The sequence below is a fragment of the Eulemur rufifrons genome, chromosome 5, assembly GCF_041146395.1.
Source record: "Eulemur rufifrons isolate Redbay chromosome 5, OSU_ERuf_1, whole genome shotgun sequence".
In the NCBI taxonomy this organism is placed as follows: domain Eukaryota; kingdom Metazoa; phylum Chordata; class Mammalia; order Primates; family Lemuridae; genus Eulemur; species Eulemur rufifrons.
The window spans coordinates 34,176,045-34,197,749 of NC_090987.1; the positions used below are offsets into that span (position 1 = coordinate 34,176,045).

General features: G+C 34.8%; 1 protein-coding gene across 5 annotated transcripts in view; it reads left to right on the forward strand.

Annotated features, from left to right (window-relative positions):
- The window catches only part of DSC2 (desmocollin 2), a 32,436-nt gene extending 11,666 nt beyond the window's left edge, over positions 1-20,770 (forward strand). For 3 of the 5 annotated variants that reach the window (XM_069468150.1, XM_069468149.1, XM_069468151.1), the window contains 12 exons: positions 390-545; positions 2,201-2,345; positions 3,280-3,446; positions 7,026-7,160; positions 7,433-7,618; positions 9,168-9,424; positions 9,553-9,695; positions 13,944-14,168; positions 16,768-17,004; positions 17,434-17,558; positions 18,834-19,091; positions 19,782-20,770. In XM_069468150.1, coding sequence (XP_069324251.1) covers positions 390-545; positions 2,201-2,345; positions 3,280-3,446; positions 7,026-7,160; positions 7,433-7,618; positions 9,168-9,424; positions 9,553-9,695; positions 13,944-14,168; positions 16,768-17,004; positions 17,434-17,558; positions 18,834-19,091; positions 19,782-19,979 — 2,232 coding nt within the window. In that variant the 3' untranslated portion in view covers positions 19,980-20,770. Of the gene's footprint in view, positions 1-389; positions 546-2,200; positions 2,346-3,279; positions 3,447-7,025; positions 7,161-7,432; positions 7,619-9,167; positions 9,425-9,552; positions 9,696-13,943; positions 14,169-16,767; positions 17,005-17,433; positions 17,559-18,833; positions 19,092-19,648; positions 19,695-19,781 lie in introns of all 5 variants that reach the window. The other 2 variants (XM_069468152.1, XM_069468153.1) reach the window with 1 other exon arrangement.
- Positions 20,771-21,705: the final 935 nt, after the last annotated feature.

Below are 21,705 nucleotides of genomic sequence, written 5' to 3' on the forward strand. Positions count from 1 at the left end.
CAAGTTTTTGACCTTCAGACAGTATACTTCAAATCCAATGTCTTAAATATTATTTTACATATGATAAAAGCTCCATTTTTTAAAAAAATTGATAACAGAATAATTTTTCATGCTCAGAATACTTTGTTTTCTAAGACAGGAAAAATCTTAAATGTTTGGTCCATGTAGTCCCCACTTAGCCGTTGGGAAACTAAGACACTACATTAATTTACTCTCGTGAAAGTTCTCAGTTGGGCTTCCTCATTCTATTGCTGTTTTTTTATTTATACATAATAATCAAGAGGGCAATTATTTATTGTAATAAAATGGCAAAGTGATTGCACAAATATACAGATGAAAGTTCTGCTGAAATAATAATTTGTCTTACGTATGTAATATCTACTTTCTAGGTTCAGTCTGACACAGCACAAAACTACACCATATACTATTCCATAAAAGGTCCTGGAGTTGACCAAGAACCTAAGAATTTATTTTATGTGGAGAGAGATACTGGAAACCTGTATTGTACTCGTGCTGTAGATCGTGAACAGTACGAATCTTTTGAGGTAAGGCCTAAAGTGTATTTACTATATTTGTAATGATTAAGCTTGGCCATTTTATCTCTCCTCCATTCATTTTACCTTTTTCTGTTTTCTGAGTTTGTCACTGATGCTGTGGCTATCTGATAGCACAAAACTGACGTGATGCAAAAAGAATTTTCATAGAATAAATACCATTAGATTCTATTAAATTGTTCCTGGTATCATGGTTTTACTGTTAGGCTTTTTTTTTTAAGAAAAAAAAAGAGTACCACCTTGAAGAGTAATTATTTAGTTGGCAGAAAAGATCTGTGAACCTCTTTATGGTACAGAGATAGCATAGGAGGTAAATGAGGTTCAGAAGTTAAATAAACCTCAGTACTTTTGCAGTGGGAAAAAGTTAACTTACGGTGAGCAGGTAAGGAGTGTGGACACTGTTTAAGGTCATTTCCTTTAATCATCTGGTTGACTTCCTTTGGTGGAATGTGAGTTAATACGTAAGAATTTAGCTTAATGCTGGTTTGATTTCTCAACGGGACCCGGTCATTTTACTTTACTCAGTTTTAATTATTGTACATCTATTTTGGATGAATTAATTATTCATTGGAAGACCAGATTAATCAAGCTTATAATAAAGTATTTAGGTTAAGAATTGCTACAACATGGCCTTCTGAGTACCTGTGATGTTCTGCTCTATGATAGTTGCTATGAGAAAAATTAGAATTGAAATTTATAATATAAAGTCAAAGGGAATAAATTATATTCCACACAAAATTTACAGCCATTCATTTATTCTGTTTCTGACTCCCTCTTTTTAAATAAAAAAATTCGTGTGAAAAGACTTATCTCACTATAACCATATGTGTGCCTAAAATTCTAATTAGTAGAAAATAAGATAATGTCCCAGTTAACTGCTTCTGGAGAATTTGTGTTTATAGAGAATCCAAAGTTAAGAAAGATCCAGAAAGTTGGATGCATTGGACACTTTTTTTTTTTTTTTTTTTTTTTTTTTTGAGACAGAGTCTAACTCTGTTGCCCAGGCTAGAGTGCTGTAGCATCAGCCTAACTCACAGCAACTTCAAACTTCCCGGATCAAGCAATCCTCCTGCCTCAGCCTCCTGAGTAGCTGGGACTACAGGCATGCGCCACCATGCCCAGCTAATTTTTTCTATATATATTTTTAGTTGTCCAGCTAATTTCTTTCTATTTTCAGTAGAGATGGGGTCTCGCTCTTGCTCAGGCTGGTCTTGAATTCCTGAGCTCCAGCAATCCTCCTGCCTTGGCCTCCCAGAGTGCTAGGATTACAGGTGTGAGCCACCGTGCCCGGCCTCTAATTGGACACTTTTAAACAAAACAAAATAAAAAAAGGTCCTCAAGAGTGTTTTGAGAAATAATAATAAAAGCCATTACACTCATTACAGTCATAAGCAACAAAACAGCAATGGTGAGGAAACTAAAAGTATCTGTTACTATATTAGATGAATTTAAACTTAGACTACTGTGCTGCTCCATGAAATTAGTCACTTCCTTCAGCACTAAAGTTACAGCCACCTTCAAAAACAATAACAAATGGTGAGACTTAATGCCAAACAGTCTCCAAACTAAAGCCAAAGCGAGTTTGAAGCCTTCTCTTATTTTAAAAGATTATTTCCACTTTTCTCTTTATTTTACTCTCTTTGCAGATAGTTGCCTTTGCCACAACTCCAGATGGGTACACCCCAGAACTTCCGCTGCCCATGGTAATCAAAATAGAGGATGAAAATGATAACTACCCAATTTTTACAGAAACAACCTACATTTTTACAGTATCTGAAAATTGCAGAGTTGGTGAGTACCTATTTTAACAAGATTTGGCAACTTAAATGTGTTTCATTTCATAAATTGAGTTTCACCCTCGCCATTGGGAAGCAGAATATCCTGGTAGCAAGAACAAGGGACTCTGGGTTGAATTTTACGCTGCCTTTCACTAGCTGTGGGACCCTGGACAAGTTCTCTAACCTTGACAAGCCTTAGTTCCTCCACCTGTAAAATGAGTTAGCAATATACCAGATTGTGGTGAAGATTAAATGAAACATAATACACGTGGGATGTCAAGCATAGTACCTGAAATATAGGTGTTAATAGATGTTATGTTACCTTCTTATGGGAGGTCAAATAGTGCTTTTAAGAGAACATAGTCCAAAAAGAATGTCTTTGAACAATTGGAGATTTAGTCTTGGAAATATCTATTCATGTTCTATAGTGAGTAAATGATTGACAGTATTCTGGGCATGATCGTTAATAAGTCATTGAGAATAACACAAATGTTTTTGCAATCCTGTGAAAATGGTCCATTTTAGTTGGAAGTCAGAATGCAGTTTTTGAAACTTCCTCTACAAATGTCTAAGTGAGCCAAGAATTTTTAGAGGAAAATAACTCATATGGTCAATTTCAGTATCGGCATGTAAATAGAAATAAGCTAAAGAGTAATTAGAATTCTTTAGACATACAAAAATCATGGAGGGATAATATCAACATTTATAAAAGCAGCCATTAAATGCAGTAAGTATGGGTATGATCACCAAATTCCAAAATGTTAGAACACTACAGTATTTAAAAGGAAGTGATACTTTACGTAGAGATTGGCAAACTTTATAAAAGCCATGGCTCTGATATATAATAAAGTGGTCCTCAACTTTTCTGAGGTGGGTGGAAAGGAGTGAGATAAATGGGAGGTTGAAAATGTGAGAGTTTTGGAAATTAAGGATTTCTCCATATGTAGGTTCTACTGTGGGACAGGTATGCGCAACTGACAAAGATGAGCCTGACACAATGCACACACGCCTGAAGTACTCTATCATTGAGCAGTTGCCAGCGTCACCCACACTATTCTCCATGCATCCGAAGACAGGTGTGATCACCACAACATCCTCTCAGCTGGACAGAGAGGTAACATAAATATTTATAAATAAAAATTGATTATAACATGGCTATTTAATAGTACTTGTATATCTCCTGTAATTGTGCTTTTGAAAAGCATGTTGTGAATCTAGTTGTAGCAAAATTATTATTTTTAGTATATTCATCGAGGTCATTAAATAACCTTGGTGTATGCTAACTTTGAACTATTAATTCATTCTTTCTTGAATTGTATGTTTTGTATAGTCAAATTTCCTAATATAAACATATTTCTATTAGGTATTAAAAATAACTATCAAATATGAAAAGTGAACCTTTTGGAAATATGCAGAAATTTGTTATCCACAGAGAAAGAAATGCTTCTATTTCTGTCTGTCATCTCTTCAACAATCTCATCTACATTCTTGCCCTTATGTAGATGAAAAGGAAATCTATCTCTCTCTAATCTCCAGTTTGCCATTTTTAATTGACTGCTAGAAGTCTTAATTTGGATGTCTCACAGTTACCTAAGATGTATTAATAATACATCTAAAACCTGTCTTTCCTGCCAAACATATTCTTTTCCCATGTTTTCTAGTTCAAATAATATTAATACATTCCTTTTTTTTTTTTTTTTGAGACAGAGTCTCACTCTGTTGCCCAGGCTAGAGTGCTGTGGCGTCAGCCTAGCTCACAGCAACCTCAAACTTCCCGGCTCAGGCAATCCTTCTGCCTCAGCCTTCCGAGTAGCTGGGACTACAGGCATGTCCCATCATGCCTGGCTAATTTTTCTATATATATATTTAGCTGTCCAGCTAATTTCTTTCTATTTTTAGTAGAGACGGGGTCTCGCTCTTGCTCAGGCTGGTCTCAAACTCCTCAGCTCAAACGATCTGCCCGCCTTGGCCTCCCAGAGTGCTAGGATTACAGGCGTGAGCCACCGCACCCGGCTGATGTTGCTTTTTACTCCCCTACATCAAATCACTTTCCAAAGCAGTGTTGATATTACCTCTGAGATTATTTTATAATATATCTATAGTCTGCCTGTTTCCATGGCAATATCCTAATTTAGTAATTCATTCTGTTAGTTATTCAACTATTACCTTCTCCACCAATCATTATTCATCCGAATTCTTATAGCAGTTTGTTTTTCCCCTTACTACATTTATAATCCTTAATCTTAAAATAATATTAATAGATGTTTATATTTCTTTAATTATTAAATCTTCATATTAGATTAATTTTCTCTCCCTTTTCCTATCCCTCCCCTCATGTATTAGAGAAGTGGTCCTCCAAATTTCTGGTCTCAGAACTCCTTTATATTCTTTTTTTTTTTTTTTTGAGACAGAGTCATATTCTTAAATATTGATGAGGAACCCAAAGATATTTTGCTTATGAGGATTGCATTTATCTATGTTTACTATTAGTATTTAAAATGAGAAACGTTCAAAATATGTATTAATTTACCCATTTAAAATAATAAATGCATTATATATTATCATAGATAAAATTTTTATATAAAGTAAGTCCATTTTCCAAAACAACAAATAATTAATGAAAGAGTGGCATTATTATGCATTTTTCAAATCTCTTTAATATCTGGCTTAATATAAGACGTGGGTTCTCTTATCTCCTTCTGCATTCAGTCTGTTATAATATGTAATTTTAGCTGAAGTATATAAAGAAAATCTGACATGATATGAAGTTAGAAAATACAGGAGTATTTTAGTAGTAATTTCAGGTCATTGTGGATATTCTTCTTTTGATAGTACACCAAAGCTTGACAAGTGGCAATTTGCTAAATGTTTTTTGCGGTGTGGACTCAAGCCTTACCAGTGAACTTCGGTACTTTGTTACATTAAAGTCCATTGGTCTGTCTTGTATTGTGAGTGGATATTTTACTGACATAGGATTTTGTAACATCATGCATTGGTCATTTGGAAAATATTAATTCACAGCTATGTAGATCCTCCAAATATTGACATATTTCATTAAACAATATAAAAAAATCACCTCTTCACCTCCACTGATATCACAATGGTTGATACAAATTATCCAAAATTCTCATTTTTGCTTGAAAACTCCAATTTATCATTGGCAACAAAGAGTTGTTTTCCTTGAAGTGACAACTTCACTTTGTGTTTGAGAACATGTCTTCCAAATACTCTAGTCTGAATAACCATAGCTGTCTTTCATGTAAAAATGGTGCTCTATGGAAAAAAAAAGAAAAAACCTCAATAACTTGTTTAGCTCACAAATCAGTTATACGAGTACTTTTCCTTGGATAGATCCTTCTGATAGAATCAGTTGAAAACATTTGACCAATGAAGTTCACCCAATAGTGTTTTCTGGTAACGTTTTGACCCCACAATTCCAGTTTTCTTGTGTTGCCTACAGCCTATTAAGCCCTTCAAATGTTAGAATTTCTCTCCCATCTGAAGATTTTACAAGTTAACATTTAGGATAACAAAACTTCATTGCTTTGTTTTCTCAGCCAATCACTTATTTCCAATAAATCTTAGTTCACTACAAACAAAATACATATTACCTTTTATAAGTATAGTAGCATGAAGTTCTTAAAAGTTTCAATAAAAATAAGGCCATTATTTTTCAAATCTACACATGCGGCAGGTTATGAGGGAGGAGTAAATCAAGAAAATTATGTGTATAAAAAGCACAGAGATAGAAAGAAACTTGAGTTTTATTTTGGGTGATACATGAGGACAAGAAAGTTTAAAAGATGATGGAATTAGGGGAAGAAGGTGGCTTTGTAAGAAGGACGAATGTTCTAGGTAGAAGGTTAGGATAGGTTTCCACATATTATTTTGTCTTGTGAAAAGAGATGAGGAAAGATAATCATCATCACCATTTTATAGAAGGGGAAACCTTGGAAAAGAGAATTTCGTAACTGCCCAAGATTGCATTTGTTATTTTTGAAGTTGGGGTTGGAACCCAAATCTCCTAATGCTTAGTCTGGAAGGCATTATTATGTTGTTTTTAATCCTTCCATATCTCAATCACTTATAATAAATGAAAGCATTATGATGAGAAACACATTTGTTTAAAGTAATGATCAGTGTTCTATAATATTTGATGAACAGGAAGCCCTAAGAGCCAGATTTTATTTTCCTTGGAAAGAAAAAATTACATAGCCCCAGACCTTTATTTTCATACATATTTAATGACCTTTTTATAAACGTAAAGTAAATATTTAAAATCTATATTTTTTCACAAGAGGATATTTCACTTTATTGTTTCATTAAAATGCTGCTGTATATTTTTTTAAACATCAAAATGTACGTTGGATAGGAGATAAAGATTTTGATTCATTACCAGGCAATTTTAAATGCACTTATGGCTGTAGCCCTTCTCTTTCTGTTGAATAAGGATAAAACCAATTGATTCTATATTCTATGAATTGACAGCACTTTAAATTTGAGAAACTACTCAGTTTTCATAAGTTAATTAAAAATTACGAGTGAGAGGAAGTTATTCTTCTGTACGTAGACACCATGAAATTTAATAATGTATCCCTTAAACTACTAATGCAAAGAAAATTATAGAGTGCAAATTAAAATTTCATTTATAATGTTGCTGCTTTCACTGAATAATTAAATTCTTTGTTTTCAGTTTATTGATAAATACCAATTGAAAATAAAAGTACAAGACATGGATGGTCAACATTTTGGTTTGTACACAACTTCTACTTGTATCATTAATATTGGAGATGTGAATGACAACTTGCCAACATTTACCCGCACTTCTGTAAGTATGTGATATTAATTAAAGGAAAATGTATAGCCCAGTGTTAATTGTTCAGTATGCACCTCTCCATCCATACCTCATGCTTTCAAATGAAGTACTCTCCACCCCCCCCCCCCCCCGCCCAAGACATCACAGTTCTTTGATATTAGGGTTTAAAATCATGTAAACATAATACTTTGGAAATTAGAAGAATAGAACTTACTTCACACAGTGTTCTTTCTTTGTGAGAGTTATAATACTAATGAGACTTTTGTTTCTTTTTATTATTTTAGTATGTGACATCAGTGGAAGAAAATACAATTGATGTGGAAATCTTACGTGTTACTGTTGAGGATAAAGATTTAGTGAATACTGCTAACTGGAGAGCTAATTATACCATTTTAAAGGGCAATGAAAATGGGAATTTTAAAATTGTAACAGATCCCAAAACCAATGAAGGAGTTCTATGTGTAGTTAAGGTAAGAATAAATTAGTAAATTAGTTATTTGCTATTTATGATATCATATAATAGCATACTAGAGTTTAATGTAGAGAAAGATATTCTGGTAAATGTAGTAATAAAATAGATATATAGGTAAATGTAAATGCCATGTTTCCATTATATATAATGGAAAGAATATATTCATTTTTGGTAACCTTTTGTCAAGGCATGATTTTAAAATATATTATACATATGTGTATGTTCAATTAACCAATACCACTTAACAATTCAAAAATAAGCACAGTTTTGATGCCAGTGGGATGGTACCAAATCTTCCTAGCCAGTTCTTTCTGTTTCTGGGTCAAGGAGCCTCCACTTATTTACTGAATTTCCCAAATGATGTGTTACTCCTGGTCGGACCCATAGAGAGGCTATTCGTAGGTTTGCTCATCTATTTTCATTGTATATTACATTCCTAGCATCCAGATTCAGAATGAGAATCCTCAACCATTCAAAGATGTAAATATTTCTAAAACTTGTTTCTAATACCATGGCCCAGCATCTGAGAAGAACCTACTGCTAATTCACAAGAAGCCAGAGTTAGCACATAAAGTGTTCTGAGCTCTTTTGGCCCTGGACAAAGTCATAGGCTTATATCTGCTGTGTCTTTGACTAGAACGTGATTCTGCTGTGGGTCTATACAGTTTTCCTTTTGTCCATGTTCACAAGGAGCATGGATCACAAATGATGAATCTTTTTTCCTTTCAATGATGAAAAGTAGCTGCAGTTTGTGGATTAAATTCTCTGTTTGAAAACAGCAAAGAAATATGCTTGCAATCTTGTCTCTTTTTTCACCTAACTCCTGCCTCAATCCTTGGTATTCTCAGAAGGAAATTGATCTTTGTGAAGTCCAAGACCTGAAAACATTTCTGTCTTCTAGAACATGGCTTTACTAATTCTCATTACAACTATGTATCAGGAGAATAAATGAAACCTTTCTCAAACTTGGTACTTCCAGTTTTTAAGAAAAGAACAGGAATGGAATAAACACACAAAAAAAGAAAGAAAATGTAATGTCCATAAGCTTTCTCTTTTTTTGTCCCTCCCCTCTTAAAAGCATTTTAAAAAGTTTCGCCTACTTTTTCTACCTCAAACCAGATACAAATAATAATTTTATTCATCTCAGAACAGTAAGACAAGATGTCCGAAAACTTTTGGTGTAGTAAGTAACTATTGGTTATGTTATGAACCCCCTAAAAGAGTATCTCGTGTATTAACATCCAGGCACATTTATTATTAATAAATACTTTCCAAAATCTTCATTGGTACCTATTATACTACTTTACTTAAATTTAGAGTTAGGGAAAAGTATTTGGTCTTTTTTGCCAGTTCCACCTAAATACTGAATCAATGGAAGGATTCCTCCTCCCTCTCCTACCACCAGTTTCTGGGTGTATGTTTAATATTCTCATGACTATTTCCAATACAGCACTTGGTATTTCCAAATTTAACAAGTTATATATGCTATTGAGCATTGCCAAATATCAAATGAGTTGATCTGATTTTGAACACATTTGCTTTTGCAGCCATTGAATTATGAAGAAAGAAAACAAGTGATCCTACAAATTGGCGTAGTTAATGAAGCTCCATACTCCAGAGAGGCTAGTTCCAGATCTGCCATGAGCACAGCGACAGTCACTGTTAGTGTGAAAAATCAGGATGAGGGCCCTGAGTGTAGCCCTTCAGCGCAAACTGTTCGAATTAGTGAAAATGCACCAGTGGGAACAACAAGCAGTGGATATAAAGCATATGACCCAGAAACAAGAAGTAGCAGTGACATAAGGTATCTATAATTCTGTTATAGTTAACTCTAAATTTATTGTGTTTTTTAAATTTATAACTTATTTTGATACGAGTATTATAATTTGGCTTATGAGACTTTTTATTATTTTAATTCATCACTGCTAACAGGTACAAGAAATTGAACGATCCAAAAGGGTGGGTCACCATTGATGAAAATTCCGGATCAATCAAAGTTTTCAGAAGCCTAGATAGAGAGGCAGAGTTCATCAAAAATGGCATATATAACATTACAGTCGTTGCATCAGATCGAGGTAAGAACTTTGTTTTTAAGCCAGCTGCATACATCCTCAGCTACATATATCCTCAGTGTTTAAACCAGCACCATAAATTTTTAAGCCAGGGGCTGCATATACTCTCAGTTTTTTCATATCTCTCCAGAATGATGTATAAAGTAATTAAAAGGTTTGCTGTAATTTATTAACTCATGTCTGCTTTCTAATAACATCCTCAGTTTTAAATGTAATTATAAAATAATTTAGTCACAGAAACACTTGAAACCATAATTTATTAAAGTTAAATAATCATTAGAAATTGAGAAAATTACTTTAGTAAAATTAGTTTCAATTTATCTATTCATTTTTCTTAAAATATTCACTTTGGCAGGAAAGTTCATTACAAGGAGAACATACTTATTGCCACATAGTGCACTTTTGGAAAACAGCTTTAACTTTTTACTGGCAACTAACAATATAGTTGGAGGCTAGAATTCTGATTGAAGACATTATAAAAATAAATCATAGTCACAATTAATAACATTATAAAATTAGAGACACAAATACTATGAATTTGTATAATCATATAAAATGTAAAATTTTGTTCTGTGCATCCTATAAAATTGGGAGAAATATGAATATAGTGATTATATATGAGACCCATTTAGTACATAAAATACAATTTTATCATAACTTGAATTTGAACTCTGTGTCTTTGTAAAATAAACATGCTAACTATAATAAACATAAATTATTATGCTATAGCTTGAAAATTAGAATTCAGAAATGATTTTGGAAGACGATTTAGGTATTCCATTTCTCTCTAAATTAATGAGAAGTGACTCCTATCCATTTATTGAATTGGTAAAGTTGTAATCGTGACTGGTTTATCTTCAACCAATTGAAGACTGTCCTTTAAGGCCTCAGCTGCTCATGTCTCTTTGCCAAGAAATACTTTTTGGTCAAAGGCAAATGAAAAGAAGAAAGATAATATGAAAACAAAATTCATTATTTTTACATTTTTAATAGCACTTGGAAAATGGTTTATGTGTAGATGAGATAAAAATTGCTGTCTGAAATTAGAGATTTTGGCTGTAATTTCATTCTACATTCTCCTCTGTTGCAGAAGAGATAGAATTGTTGAGAGATCAAATATTTTTATGATTTGAGATGAGGCACTGTTAATCGTCGTTATGGTATTGAATGAAGGTGTAACGGGGCCTTTCCCATTCATTTCTTTGGAAGAGGGTGGGAATCATTGTGCTATCTCCCAGGGAGGGAATTGTGAATCAATAATTCTGCATTGTTTTATTTTTTAAACTAAATGAACTGAGATCATACAAAAGTATGCCATTTATTTAAACCTTTTTCTAAATTCTGTACTGGCTAATTCATCTGGGCCCTCCCTGCTGCTTCCTAATGAAAATGCTCTCTCCTGAGCACTGTTGTCTTGGGCTGGTGCTCACTCCTCACCTTCCTGTGTCTCCACAACGCTTGCTTCCTCTTTAAAACTTTCTCTCTCAAGGCTTCCATGTCTAAATTTTCCCACACATTCCTGCATGCTTTCTGGTTTTACTGCCTTCCCCTCTTCTAAACACAGATTATTTCTTAAGCTATAAGTTCAATTTCTCTTTTCTTCTCAATTCCTTTGTAATCTGAATTCTGTTGGCAGTTTCACCCAAGTATCTCCTCTATATAGTTGAGTTTTAGATTTCTATTTTCATTGTTGTCTAGCTTTTAGGAGGGGGTTACTTTCAACTCTTTTACCACATTTGACTGAAGAGTGCCATGCACATAAAACACGAAACCATGGATAGTACACCTTATGTGGCTTCATATTTGCAATTAGTAATTCTACCCATGTAGAACTATATTAATATTAGAAGATGAGCATTTTATGCCTACACTCCGATGAATAAAAGAGTATTTAATTCATCAACAGATGAAAAACAGCCGTGAAACACTGTGAATTAGATGTCTGAGGTCTTAAATGTTCTTCTATACCAGTACTAATCACAGTGTACAAAAAAATATATAATTGGAGTTTAACGAGTAACTCTAAATGTCTGATGGAAGGGACATTGAAACATTTATTACAGAAGAAGAACAGCAAACACTATAGAGCTCAATTTTTAAAGACAGCACAATTAGCCAGATTCAATGGGTAAGGCATGTGCTCTCAATTCTGTGTGTGGAGCCAAAGGGAAAGAAATGTTCAACACATCCAGCAGTCCCATTTTTCAGAGAGAACAAGAAAGCACCACATAGCATGAGAATAAGAGAGGTTGAGAGAGAGAAATTATTCTGCCCTAATAAATAGGGAAAAGTATGCCAGGTAGATAAAATACATACTTCTCTGCTTTCTTTATCTAATATAAAAACTCTTTTGAAGTTGTCCAAAATGGAAGGTGGTCGCATTGTTTCTTATTTCTCCTTTTCTTCTCGTCCCATTTCTTCTTGCTGGGAACTAGTTTTTTCAAACCTGGTTTTTTAGAACAACTCAGTTTTGTTGTTCTAAAAAATATTTTAATACTGGCCTCATACTTAATTGATACTTTGACTTGTTTTAAAATTCTGAGTCCATGGTTTCCTTCCCTTGGCATTGTGCAGATATTACTCTGTTAGCTTCTGGAATCTCTTCTTGCTGATGCTTATTCCGCTGTCAATCTAGTTATTTTCGCTTTGTAGGTGATATGTCCAGGTAGCTTTTATAGTTCCCTGAGTTGAGTTCTACAGTTTTAACTTAATGTATATACTGTGAATTTATTTTTATTTATCTAGCACTGTAGTCAGAATATACTTTCAATCTAAAGAGCCATGCTTTTCTTTACTTCTGAAATATTCTCAGCAATTAATCTCTTGAAATGTTGCTCCCCTGCCATCTGTCTGTTCTCTTTTTTAAGAATTCCTACTAGATGAATGTTGCTGTTTTATTTCTACTGGAATTTGAGCGATCATTTCATTCTTACTTAATTCCTTACCCTTCTTTATGTCTTTGAAAATTCTAAATGTACCTGTTTCACAGATGTCTTATATAGGGTGAATTAATCTTTTGACTGGTGTTTTTGTTGCCTTTCCTTCTTAACATTAATCTTGCTCAGTTGGGAATTTTAATTTGCAGGCTTATATTAAATGAGAGGTGTTTGGTTTGCTCTGTGTTTTGGGTTTTTTCTCTCTCCCACTCTACCCCATCTTAACTAGCAGTCTTGTAGTCGCCTCCACCTGCTTCTTCTCTGTGGCCCCAGTTTAGAACCAATCCTTAACTTGGTGGCCTTGTGCTCCTGACCCATGGTGACCCAGGCACTATCACAGGTCCAGTCACTGTGTCACAGGTGCCCTGGTTGAGGTTGTGACTGCAGGGCTGTGCCTAGGTCTCCCAGCATCCCTAGGTTGGCAGCTTCATATAAGACATAACTAGGCAATGGGTAACACAGGTTTTTTCATCCTCTTCTCCACCTCTAATGTCCAAGCCTCCTTGTTAAGCAGAACAAATAAATGATGTAGAGACAGAACTCCTGGATTTGGGCTTTGGACTTCATAATCACACTACTAACTTGAGGCATAAACCCATGACTGCTTCTTCTTTGAATCCTCCAGATTTTCCAGTGCAGTGCCTTGTACAGGGTAGTTATCCAATAAGTTTTTACTAAATATATAGATAGATGAATTATTTCGGCTACACCCCACAGTGATTATTTCAGTTTCAGTAAGCTTCCACTGCTGGAGTGTTCCACCCTTTGAACATTTCCATGTACTATTTTTGTTGGAATCTTCCAAATATATATCTTCTATTCAATTTCTTTGCTCCAAAACCTCTAAGCTCCCTACTCTGCCTTTCAAAGACCCCTAGCCCTTCCCTCCATTGTCAACTTCCATCGATCTACCTTCCCATTCATTGTCTCCAGATCATGGGTGTGTGTAGCATATTCTCCCATCTCCTTGAATTTCCTTGCACTTTGAAATATACCAGAAGTGCCCTTGTTTGTACTCCCTTCCTCCTCTTAAAAAATCAGTCAAAACTTAGCTCTATGAAAATGTCTATGTTTATTGCAGTGATCTGGTGAATGAATGAACTCATCTAAATAGCTGTCATTGTCGGTACAACCTTTTTGAAAGTAGCAATATTTTTCTCTTAACATTCCCCAAGGACATAGCCTGTGACTGCCTATCATTATATTAATAACTTATAAGTTATAGGTGCTTAATAAATATTGAAACATTTTTTCGATGTATAATTTCCTTGTGAAAACGTAAAACATAAAAAAAGTATTACTTTTATTTTTCTAGTTGGGCGATCATGTACTGGGACACTGGGAATTATCCTTGAAGATGTGAACGATAACGGCCCAGCCATAACTAAACCCACATTGACCATCTGCAAACCTGTCATGGCGGCTGCGGAGATCGTTGCTATTGATCCTGATGAACCCAGGAATGGCCCACCCTTTGACTTCAGTTTGGAGACTTCTGACTCAGAAGTACGGAGAATGTGGAGACTGACAAAAATTAATGGTGTGTGTTTTTAAACACTGCTTTGTCCTTTTCAACATTAAGATGTCTGCAACATTTTTTTCCTAATGAAACAGAATAATAATTCACTATATGGGAACCACCAATGAAAATGTCTCAGTTTTGGAGTGGTGGGAAGTGGGCCTCTCCAATGTCTGCCCCTCAACCTATGCCAGGATTCCTTTAGGTGTGTGATGCATTCTCATTCCCACTCCAGATACACACATACACACACACGCACACACACACGTTCCCTTACTTAGACTAAGGCTAATGCAATCACTTTTTAACTTGTATACCGCTCACCTACATAGATTTTTTGACATAATTTTCTAGGTCATAAGGGAGCCCCCATCTCTTGCAGACTGAGTCCCCAGAAGCAGACTCTGAGACTTTGAGGGTATCTCCAATAGAATGTTTATTAAGGAATTTGCTTGGTATCAATAGCTGTGAAAAGAAGGGAAGCAGGATTGGGCAAAAAAACCAAGGGAAGCTGCAGTGCGGGTCAAATGACAGCCTCAGCTAACCCCATGGGGAGTCTGAGCTAAATGGCCCTTCAGAGGGTCCCCAGCGCATCCCCTGTTCTCTCTTATTGTTCAGTCAATGCATGTGGGCTGCAAAGAAGGACATGAGCTTTGTCAAGAAGGCACGATCACTGAAGGTGCCAATGCCTCCCAAGCAGCTGGGACAGTATGTGCTTCATTGCAAGGGGAGATGGTGAACACTACAGTGTCTACCACACTATCCTCCCCTCTGCCACTGTGTTGACTTCTGACCATTTTGTGTGTATTGTGTTCTCCTTGGGATTCTCCCCAAGCCTGGTTCCCAGTCTGCAGTTTTGATGTTAGACCAGAAGGATCCATGGTGATAAGAAAGGCAAAAATGAAGGGACTTCTTTCCATTACCGCCACTGCCTCCCTCCCTGCATCAGCTCCTAACTCTTCAACATGTTCTCCATCTCCTGCTCGCACTGCCCATGGATCATGGGGGCAGGGTCTACCGGCTACCATGACTCCAGCACTAGAATGGGATTTGCCTTTAAAATGCCCTTGAATGTTTTTCAACCCCACACTTTCAGTGAATATGTCTCAATCTCCTATTATGACAAATTAGAAAGGTTATAAGAAAATGCAGAGGGACAACGGGATGGGAAAAGATAAACGAGGATCTACAGAAATTAGGTACTGTGCCTTGGATCCTGCTCTGTGAACTGACAAGATTTTCGGTTTTTGTTCTGTTGAGTTTTTTTTTTTTTTTTACAATATTCTGGTGTGTGTGGGTTTGAGTGTGGTTATCTATTGTTTTTTTCTTGGGAATAATTAACCTTATTCTTAGAGTTTGCCCTTTCAACTTGGTGTCATAGTATTATTTCTTTTTACATAGTATTGATAAGGTGGTATTTTTTTTTCAATATTCATACTTAGCAAAATAAAACTTTGGCAGCAGTGTGTTGCTCAAAAACTGTTATTTTAAAGATTTGCTGGTTGGTGTAGTCATCCAAAAGCCTGGAAAACACCAAGTTAAGAAGACCATACCCTAAAGAGGCTTTGAAGTCAGACAGGCTTAGTGTCAAATGCTGGCTCCATCATTTGTTATTATAGTCATGTCAATCTGAGCATGCTATTTATTTTTATTTTTTGAGTGCCCATTTCCTCATGTGTAAAATGGGATTATTTGAGGGAGTAAATGAGATACTGAATGCAATAGACCATGGCATATTATGAATCATAAGTTTTGGTTCCGTCAGTCTTGTTATATTGTGGTTTCTCTTAAAGTGAATTTTTAATTCAATGATTTCTTTACCTAAACATTTAAATCTACTTTTAAAGCTTCAAACACTACAAAAAATGAGAACGTCACACTGGGCAGTGAAGTGGGAGAAGGATTGTTCTCTGGCATGTGGCAACTACATTCAGAGTAGTTTTATATCTTTAGCTTTGAACTTAAGATTATATTGGCTTTTGGTCTGGATATTTTCTGTCCTCGATGTAAAAAACATTCATCAAAACTTTAGAAATGTGTATTTGGCCCTGGTGTCCTTTAGAACCAGGAGATGTAGTTCCAGTAGTGCAACTCAGGACCTGCTAATATGTTTATGGTCAGGTGTGTTTGAAGTTGTCACAATTAGTCTCTGACAATAAGTCACAAATATTTATGTTTATTTGGCACAATTTATCAAAACAAAGTAAAAGGAAACATCCAGAATTTCATACTATTACTCTGATGAATCATGTGTACAAGGAAATATACACTGACTGGTTTAATTAAATATTTTAAAGATACGATAAAAAATGATCTCTTAACAAGTCTGTTAGTTATGATAGGAAAGATTTTTTTACAGACAAACAAAATACATTATTAAAAGAGCCGAAAGACGTTTATATAAGAGGCAGTATAGACAGACTTTTATATGCAATATGTTTGCAATGGCTATAGATTAGAACTACTAGTTCATTCACATTTAGAATCTTCTAGTAGTTGTGCCATCCCATCAGGAATGTTCCTTTGTAGGGAAGTCTGATAACTATCCAATAATTAGTTACGCTCAGAAGAAATTGATGAAATTCCATAATGCTTGGTTTTATTTATTTGTTTTTTTCAGATACAGCAGCACGTCTTTCCTATCAGAATGATCCTCCATTTGGACAATATGTAGTTCCTGTCAAAGTTTCAGATAGACTTGGCCAGTCTAAAGTCACTTCGTTGACTGTTACACTCTGTAACTGTGTTACGGAAAATGATTGCACATCCCGTGCAGGTCCAAGGGTTGGCGGAGGAGAAGTAAAACTTGGAAAGTGGGCTATCCTTGCAATATTGTTGGGCATAGCATTGCTATTTTGTAAGTCCTTTTTTGAATTCAAATAATAACCTTTAGAATAACTTTCAAGAAAAATTCTTAGAACCAACACTATTACCTATAGCGGATCATTTGTATATAGCTGTATTTCAATTTAGCATGCACACATATTTAATTTGTATATTTTAAGTGCATTTATGTATAGTTCTAGTGTCTTCTCAGTTAGCATGGACATGAAACTCAGTGTGGAAATACAGCACGTGACATGTATTGTATGTATGTATGTATCTGTGTAGGGCAGACGTTGCTATAGTATACTGCTTTGACATAAGCAGTTATATTTATGTGCTCTAGAAGACTGTCTTTTAATACACACTTTTTAATTTATGATTTATCTGTGTATTAATCATTGTAAATTCATAACTTCACATTATTTTATGATAAACTCAAGTAATTTCTTCCTTCCTCCAGGTATCCTGTTTACGTTAATCTGTGGGGCTTCTAGGACGGCCACACAACCAAAAGTATTTCCTGATGACTTAGCCCAGCAGAACCTAATTGTATCAAACACGGAAGCACCTGGAGATGACAAAGTGGTAAGAAGTCTCTTTTTAAAATGAATATAAAGGATGAATTAGTCTATAATGTATGTTTCTTCTAAAATTATCTTTTCTGAGAAAAGTTCTTTTGATACCAGGTAATTTTACCATAAAATTTCATCTGTACCATGGAACAGATAAAATGACTTTGATTTACATGTGATATATGCTATTTCAATTTGGCCAGATAGTGTTACTTAATAGTGAAAATCCTTTAGCGTGTCATTATTATTTTCTATTTCAGATGTTCCATGGTTTCAATGTTAGGCATGGTCTTTCTTACATATTTAAATTGCTGTTTGTACTGGAAAAATGCTTCATTTAATTATTCACAGGTCTCCAGCATAATTGTTTTAAATTTTTTTCTGGCAACAGCAATAAAATCAGTACAAGCTTTGATCATCGTGGGAAGAACTTTAATGGATTCTTTTTGTCTCTAATATGGGGGTTAGGAAAGAGCTTGAGGCCAGACACATGACGTAGCAGTGCTAGCAAGTGGCCACATGGCTCCAACTTTGTTTACTAGCCCAATGTTTGGAAGAGGAACACGTAAATTCCTTATAAAAAGTGTAATTGATGACGAGGGCAGGAAAGGTTTCTAAAACAAAAGCATGATGGCATCTAGGAAGGGATTGAAAAAAATAAAACATAATATTAGAGTTTCCAAAAATACAGCACAGAAAATTAGTGGCCAAAGCTTTAGTGTTGTTATTTTCCCTGCCTGATTTATTTGTATTTATTTAGACTGCAAGGATTTATTATTGCAGTTAGGGATTTTTATGGCAACTTTATTTTTATTCTTTTTTTTTTTTTAGTTGAAGGCCAACTGAATTAGATGCTAAATAGAAATACTGATTATTATTTCTGTTTCTGCTCAAGTTAGGTAAAAGGGAATGAGTTTAAACTAAGCAGGGTAAATATATGTGAGACAATAGTGCTGATTTTGAGGTATGCAGTGCTGGAAGGACTTAACAACTGAAGTTGTACTCTACTCTAAGAAGATTTTAAAGAAGGAATACACATCAGGCTTTCTGATTTACCTCCAAATATTAACCACTTGACGTCTGTGATTTGCTTCTTATGTTAGATGCTACATTAAATTCTGGGGTTGTAATCGTTAGGTGCTCATGATTAATATGACAGATTCAGTTCCTGCCCTCAGAGATCTTACCTTCTAGCACACAAAAAAAAACCGTGGTGTTATCTGTGTGATGGTGTTCTTTTTCGTTGTTCCTTTCTGTATTTGCCAAATGCAAACTGTTTTCATTCCAGTGTTCCACGAATGCCTTCACAACCCATACTGTGGGCACTTCTGCTCAGGGAATTTGTGGCACCACAGGATCGGGAGTCAGACATGGAGGGCAGGAGACCATTGAGATGGTGAAAGGAGGGCAGCAGACCCTGGAATCCTGCCAGGGAGCTGGGCACCATCGCACCCTGGATCCCTGCAGGGGAGGACACGTGGAGGTGGACAGCTGCAGATACAATTACTCAGAGTGGCACAGTTTCACTCAGCCCCGTCTCGGTGAGGTGAGTTTTCCCTAAGTATCCTACAGAGCTATTTTGATTTCCTTTGAACCTTAGAAATGATCTCAATGTAGTGTTTATTTTGATCTCTATTTTCAATTAATTATGGATCTGCTAATTAGAAAATTATTTTTCCTTAATTCCGATTGAGTTATGTTCGGATTTAAGCAGTTATTTACTTTTTCTCGTATTTGGTTTGGCTTTTAATGTTCTTACTGAAATAATGTGGGACGATAATTAACTTATTCTCTCACGACTTTGTGCTAATATTTCCCATCTGGCAACCACTGTCTTAGAAACCAACAGTGCGGTACAAGCCATACCAGCGTGTACCACCGTCGCTGTGCCCACCTGGGAAGATCTGAGCCCACATCAATTTGGGTGCAGTTTAATGGATGCATTTCACTTTTAGCTTTAATTTCGAAAGGGAAAGTAATGATGACATAAAATGAACACTTGTATACTTGCTGCCACCTGTGTGACATTTAGAGACATGCTATATACTGAATTTATAGTGTGATTTATGATATAGACCAATCATGTGCATTTTTTATGTGTAGGAATCCATTAGAGGACACACTCTGATTAAAAATTAAACAATGAAAGGTAAATCCAAGCAATCATTTTTATGTTAGTAAGTTTTGGTGTTTAAAATAATAATAATAAAAAATGTTGTGTTTTTCCCCTTGGCAGAGGGTGCATCTGTGTAACCAGGATGACAATCACAAGCATGCGCAAGACTACGTCCTGACGTATAACTATGAAGGAAGAGGGTCGGCGGCTGGGTCTGTAGGTTGTTGCAGTGAACGACAAGAAGAAGATGGACTTGAATTTTTGGATAATTTGGAACCCAAATTTAGGACACTAGCAGAAGCATGCATGAAGAGATGAGTGTGTTCTCATAAGTCTGCAAAGCCAGTAGCTTTATCATTTTTTTTTTTTTTTGTAATTGCAAAGCAGGATTTTTTTAAAAACAGAAGATGCTATGTTTGGGGCTTTTCTCCATTTATTTTGGTGGAATCTCTTTGGCCAAATGTACATTTACAGAGAGACACTGTAAATAAGCACACAAATTTTCGATTTTTACGTAGTTTTTAATTACTTGTCTTCCACCCAAGGAGATCTATAAATAGAAAATTTAAGAAAGTCTGCATTGTTGGTTACATTTGGGTATAATAACAATAGCCAATTTATAGTGCAATAAAATGTAATTAATTCAAGTCTATATTATAGACTACTTGAAGTACAAGCTGATAGAAAATCGTAGAGACCTAGCTTTAGCATTATCTCCAGTTAACAATTAGAATTAATTAATCATTTGCGTGGTGCTTGAAAACTTTTGTTTTCCTTGATAGTCTGAAGTGTATATATTGCATTCTTGCTATTGTTTTATTCTTATAACACTACCTTCATAATGCAATGGGAAATTTCTAGCCAGGCATTGACTGTTATTACAATTCCATTTTGATGAAGTTGTAAAAAAAAAGTAAGCAGTTTTAGGTTTTATTCTATATCAAATACTGCATTGAATCTACGTTTCCTCTGTTACCTACTTTGTTGGCAAAATTTAATTTTAAAAATGCTTTCAGAATGTAGTCTTACTCTTGCAAGTTTTTCCTTGAAATGCCAGATAGTCTCTCTCTCTCTCTCTCTTTTTTCCCTCTCTGTCTTTAAAATTTCTACTTGGGTTGGAGAATCCATATATTTTTAAGAACTGTTGCTCTTTTCTTCTCTCATAAAGTGAATTATTACTTGTTTTATGTAAATATATGCAATCTTGGTTTTTCTTAAAATCAATGTAATGTTAACTTTGTTGTTTCAAATATCTTGGTGATTGCTGCAGTATCTCAACAAAGAACCTTTAATTTTGCCATTGAAACTGTAGAACTATGTCATGCTTTTATTAGAAGCAACATCATTCTATGTTAACAAAAGGACTGGTGCCATTAGAATCGGGATGTGGATGCTTAATATATGATAGCACATTTACAGTTCATATCTTTAATGTAAGAATACAGTTTGTAATTGCAAAATAGCAATGGTTTTGAAATAAGCTTTGAAATACAGGGATCTTGAAAGCTCTCTGGGACAACTATTTTATAACTTTTTAGATGAGATGGTTAGCTATCTCTATGTGTTTGTAAAGTTATTTCTTAATATTTTAAGATTACAGTTTTTAACAAATGTAGAAATGAGCCAAACTATTTAAATTTTAAAACAGTAAGACAAATTAAACTTAGTAGCCTACCAAATTCCAGGCCAGGTTTCATGGTGTATTTCAATCAATGACTTCTCATGTGTACTAAACATATGGACATTTTAAGTATGTTTCTAATATTTGTGATTGTTAATAATTTGCCTGTCTTGAATGTACAATCTTGGCTTATAAAAATTATTTTTCAGGATTAACATTGGGTAATTATTTGATAACCAACTTATCTTTTCAATAGTCCCATTAACTGCTTAGTCAAAAATATAGTTTCCCAAAGTTTTTTTTAATAAATTATGTACAAAATTTTTGTGTATTACTAGTTATAATTAAGTAAATTAAGCAGTTTTTAAAAATTAGTATCAGTTTGTTAATCATGGGTCTAATATGAGTTTAAGGGCTTATACT